We start from the raw sequence: 5,480 nt of genomic DNA, 5'->3' as shown, positions 1-5,480 counted from the left end.
TGTAAATATAAATATAAATATAAATATAAATATACACACATATAAACGCGATAAAATAACGAGATTATATCTTATGAAGATATTGCTATAAATTTCGAAATTAATACATTAAAAAAATTAAATAACCATCATTATTATAAACATTATCCGATCTTAACTCGATATATATTGAATAATTTCTATGTTTTTTCTAACTTTATCACGACAAAGTTTTCGCTGAAGACATGTATCTATATATAAGAGCCATAGTCTTATATGTCGAATGCGTTATCGATATCTACCTTCGACATATACTCATAATTTCATGCTCGATCGATATTAAATTAGCGTATCCGCAATTGTTAATTTTAACGAATACGGTTTTTCATAATCGAGCGTAATATTGAACAATAATATGCGCGCTCTACGACTAACCGTCATGTTTATTATACAACGATTACGATAGCCGAGTCATAAATCAGTTAGTATACGGGTACCTACTCTCTCAACTGTAATGCATCATCGTAGCATACACATAACTGCGTAATAATAAAGATTTCTGTCTGAAATCGAGGCCTTAAATTTGCATTTTAAATGCACGCAATAATACTTCTTCAATTTGTTAACATGCAATGACATGGTACATTTATAAGCGCACTAATTTACTGCAAACATATTCGCACCGATAATATATATAAACTATATAATAGATTCATATATTCAAAAACTCTCAATTTTTTCTTTAAATAATTTTCATATAATTCGTATTTTATATTTTTAATAAAAAATAATTATACATTTTTTGATGGAAGTTTTAATCATATATTTATATATGTTTTAATTATATATTTATATATGCAATTATATTATCAAATTGAATAAATTAATTAGACAAAATGTTGAGAAAAATATTTTATTAATTGTATTGTTATTTGTATAGAAAATTGCTATTAATTATTTATTATAATATGTAATATAGAATTACCTTTCAGATAATGATTACGTAGGGGTAAATGCCATCGCATCAGGTTGGGGCACATTAAAAGAAGATGGCAAACCGTCCTGTCTTCTCCAGGAAGTCGAAGTTCCAGTCATGAGTCTTCAAGCATGCCGCAATACCAGCTATAGTCCCCGAATGATCTCGGACAATATGCTATGCGCGGGTTACCTAGAAGGAAAAAAGGACTCATGTCAAGTAACTATCGCTGAAATATATATAATTAATAAAATTAAAAGAACAATAACAAAAAAAGATATTATCGAAGTAGTCAAGTGTGCGATATAGTTCTTTTATGTTATAGGGAGACAGCGGTGGACCCCTTGTAGCGGAACGCGAGGACAAGAAGTATGAGCTCATTGGCGTTGTGTCGTGGGGTAATGGATGCGCTCGACCTGGTTATCCAGGTGTGTACACAAGGGTCACACGGTATATGGATTGGATTTTGAAGAATTCAAAGGACGGCTGTTTCTGTGAACACAACTGAAGATGATTACTCAGCGCTCTTTAATGGTTGATACGATGAAAAGCAAACAAAAGGATATTTGCATACTGCCGTATGTTCTTTGAACCTGTGCTATATTCTCAGGATAAAAATGATATCTCGTTGACGGTATTTTTAATGCATAATTTATCTGACAATGAATGATTATGAATAATATTGTGTTAGACTCAAAGCTTTGATGGACGGATAAAATACTCTAAACATTCGTATAATATTATTTTCTCATTTTCTCTCTATTCTCGATTTATTATTATTATTTTCTCGTCGTTTGTATCTATCTATTAAGCGATATAGGCAATCAATGTATAAATACAAATGATATTACAGAGAAATATCATTGTAATGTTAATTATGTTACCAGAAAAAATTTTTGTGAAAATAATATTATACTGTATAATTATTTTATTATTGCTCAAATATAGCCAAAGGCTAAAATATTCCATTTTACTACCAAGGAAATTAACTATAGTGAGATTGAGATTGTAGATTTAAGCTACCAGTGTTATATCTTTTATGAAAAATGTTTATTATTAGAATACTTTATATAAAAATGCAATAAAAATTTGAATAAAAAATTATTTTTAAATGCATTTATATATATCACGTATTTTTTTCATAAAATGTAATATTGATTACATTCCGTGATTTTTTTAATTTTGGTTTTTAGGCTATAATAATTTTACAAGATTAAGATAAATATTATTATATCCATTATCTACCTAACAATTATATATATCTAAAATTTAAATATTCTTATTTTCTAAAGAAACATGTATTTTTATTATATTAGATGTATAGCTAAAAGCAATCGTAAAAAAATTTTAATAGAAGTACATATAAAATAACCGGTTTAATTAAATGATGTCACATATATAAAAATTAATATAAATGTGGAGGTTTTGTATTATGGGCTCAAAATTTATTTCTAAACTTTTTCAAATGTCGGAGCTGTCAGACAAATTTTATTGATATTAACTGACATACTGGTCGCAATACCGGAAAACATGTAACGGGATCAGCGAACCGGTTACTGACCGGCTTTAAGGCAAAATGAAATATAAAAGAGAACGAAATGAATACACACATACACACAGATACAAGGACAAAACCGGCAAATGCGAATTTGAATGCGAACATAAGGAATATGGGGGATGTACACTTTACATTCTCGAGGATTTTCTGGGATGCGGGCGATGATAGTCTCGCTATACGACGCAAACCAGTTGCTTGAGCGAAGACCAGTACTGCTTCGACTACCGACAGAAAAGTCATGAAGCTGCAAGATTATGTCAAATATCTCGTTTGTATTTTCGTAGTGAATTTCGGTACAACCTTTTGCAACAAAAGCATCATCATTTCTCCTCTCCGTTCCGTAAGTCTCTTCATATTAGTCTTACTACATTAAATTCTGTTATAATAATCTATTTTCACGCACGATCTTTCTACACACTTTTTTAAACTGTATACATTTGACATTAGCGGAAAATATTAAAAATTTTTCTAATATATGTCTATACGTTTCCATTCTGTTGAGTAATGATTACAATAATTTTTATAACTTTTTTTTTTATATTTCTCGTCTTTTCGTCTTTATTCAAAAAAGTATTGTTATAAATACATCAAATAAAACTTATAAATATGAGAATTCGTAAATGCATTTGTTGACTAGATCGATGATCAAATTACATCCAGACATGAACGCAGTGTTTTGGATTTACTTTTTGGAAGGTTCCGAACCTGTGGTGCCTGTTGTGAGTAACTTTAATAATTATTTTACAATTAAAGAGAGAGAGAGTGTTTGTTATAATATAAATTTAAATCACAAAGCAAAGAATATAAGAAATTTCTTAAAACTCAATATTTTTGAAATTTTACAAGTACTTTCTTAAGAGCTTCCTCTCTGTATCAATTTTTTTTAACTGTGTAAATCAAATATTATTGCATTTTTTATTGAAAATATATTTTGTTTATAGTTTCGCATATTAATTATCTTAATCATTTATGACTTATGATGTTTTTCTTGTATACATTTAATCTAAATTATATACAATATTTGATAAAATATTTTTTCGATATTTTATATCGTAGTATGCGGCCGACCAAATCGTAAAGCAACGCGATTATTGGGTGGTGAATATACAGAATCGCATGAATTTCCCTGGCTTGCAAATATTCACGCAAAATCCAAGATAAGTAGTGGAGTATTAATAAATGATCGTTATGTCATGACAGCAGCTAGCCAAGTTATTGGGTTTGTACAGAGAGAAATTATATAGACTTGTTTTTCTTTTGAACAATTCATATATAATTAATATCTTTTCCGATAGAACAACAGCACCCGAAATAAAAATATCCTTGGGAGAATATGACAGATGCACGTTGGACGTTTCATCAGTAAATGTTAGCGTTGAATCCATAACTTTGCACCCAGAATTCAATCCGGATTCGCATACTCACGATTTAGCTTTAATTCGTTTAAGTCGGCCAACTAAATTTGAGAAAAGAATATCGCCAGTATGTTTACCTAATCCAGGTTTGTCCGGTCTTATGATTTACATCATAAAAATTTGTAATTATCTAAAAAATAGAATATATATTTTATATGTTCCACAAGATATATATTCTATTTCTTAGATATTCACGAATTTTTATAATAAGAGACACTGAATTATATATATAGGATCAACTTATCTTGGCCAAGTTGGAACTTTAAGTGGCTGGACTATAAGCAAATCCGAAGATGATATTGACACTTGGACATGTAGACCACGAAAATTAGGACTTCCCATTCTAGGATATAACGAATGTATAAAATCAGGAATGAATCCGACGAATTTCAATGACGATTACGGATGCATCGGCGTTGTGGGTACAAGTTCTCTGGTGTGCGAGGTAAATTAAATATATTTTATTACAAATATACTCTTGAATAGTGTGTTTGAATTTGTTGAATAAACGCAGATAATGCAAAATAATGACATTTTTCTCAATTTACAATAATTTGTATTAAATTAATTGTTTTAAAATATTATAATTAAAATAAATTTACTATAACACGAATAACACTTACATTTAATTAAACATTAATAAAACAAAAAATAATATTGTATATCTGTAGAATGATATCGGGTCTTCTGTGCAATATCGATCATACTCTGGAGTTTATGACCTTATTGGTAAGTATAACTGTTTGTTGTTAACAAAAATGATTAGATAGAAAAAATATTAAAAAATATAAAGTTATCAGAAATATTTACATTTAAAAAATATACAACTATATTTAATAATAATTTTTAATGATAACTTTTTTTATGTATTTTATACAAACTTGAATCTCGATTTATAAATCTTAACCGAACGCGCAATTATACGTACATATTTCATGATTGACGTGTCAAATATTAACTTTTGAGAAACTGAAGAAATATATTGCCAATAAAATATATATTATATGTGTTACAGGTATTATTCCAAGCGTAAATAAATGCGATAATGTTACTAGACCAACTGTCTTTACGAAAATTGGTCCGCGCCTCGATTGGATATTGCAACACACTAAAGATGCGTGTTATTGTACCAAATAATAACATGCTAATTTTCTTAATCATGCTATGCAAATGTTTTATTCCATAAATATAATATATTGATAATAATATTTATTATTGATGTATATCTGTTGCTATAATTTATATTCTAAAGAAAGCATCTGAAATCATTTTTCATATCAAAGTATCTCAAACTAAAATAATATGGGTTTAAATGCATAAGTATATATGTATACACTCTTTGTTATTATATATACATATTTATATATATAAAATATGCATAAAATAAAAAAATAACATGTTATATATTAATGTGTTGTGTATATAATATCGTCAATATTGTAATATTGTCAAAGTAAAAATATTTTTGATGTGCTACTAAATATAAGAAGCATCATATTTGTTTAAACATTTTCACATTTAAAATAATCTAAAAGTCACAGTCGAATTGCAA

At 28.0% G+C, this 5,480-nt stretch overlaps 2 protein-coding genes across 2 annotated transcripts in view; both read left to right on the top strand.

Moving 5' to 3' along the window:
* Positions 1–1,463, top strand: part of LOC115238305 (transmembrane protease serine 9-like) — a 9,684-nt gene extending 8,221 nt beyond the window's left edge. The window contains 2 exon segments of the mRNA XM_029811997.1: positions 972–1,174; positions 1,281–1,463. Coding sequence (XP_029667857.1) covers positions 972–1,174; positions 1,281–1,463 — 386 coding nt within the window.
* Positions 1,464–2,688: 1,225 nt separating this feature from the next.
* On the top strand, positions 2,689–5,221 carry LOC115238300 (vitamin K-dependent protein C-like). Its single transcript, XM_029811991.1, has 7 exons — positions 2,689–2,853; positions 3,151–3,232; positions 3,570–3,732; positions 3,809–4,014; positions 4,162–4,373; positions 4,600–4,657; positions 4,944–5,221. Exons 1-7 carry the CDS (start codon positions 2,752–2,754, stop codon positions 5,063–5,065), a joined length of 945 nt encoding a protein of 314 aa, XP_029667851.1. The 5' UTR covers positions 2,689–2,751; the 3' UTR covers positions 5,066–5,221.
* The last annotated feature ends 259 nt before the right edge of the window (positions 5,222–5,480 follow it).

The sequence above is a fragment of the Formica exsecta genome, unplaced genomic scaffold, assembly GCF_003651465.1.
Source record: "Formica exsecta isolate Colony F162 unplaced genomic scaffold, ASM365146v1 scaffold332, whole genome shotgun sequence".
Taxonomy (NCBI): domain Eukaryota; kingdom Metazoa; phylum Arthropoda; class Insecta; order Hymenoptera; family Formicidae; genus Formica; species Formica exsecta.
This window is presented reverse-complemented; position numbering and strand designations above follow the sequence as displayed.

Excerpts from the sequence above, each read along its gene's own strand:
- LOC115238300 (XM_029811991.1), top strand. The coding sequence starts at position 2,752 with ATGAAGCTGCAAGATTATGTCAAATATCTCGTTTGTATTTTCGTAGTG. Across the intron at positions 3,233-3,569 it reads CCGAACCTGTGGTGCCTGTT|TATGCGGCCGACCAAATCGT; the intron begins GTGAGTAACTTT and ends TTTATATCGTAG. Across the intron at positions 4,015-4,161 it reads AGTATGTTTACCTAATCCAG|GATCAACTTATCTTGGCCAA; the intron begins GTTTGTCCGGTC and ends TTATATATATAG.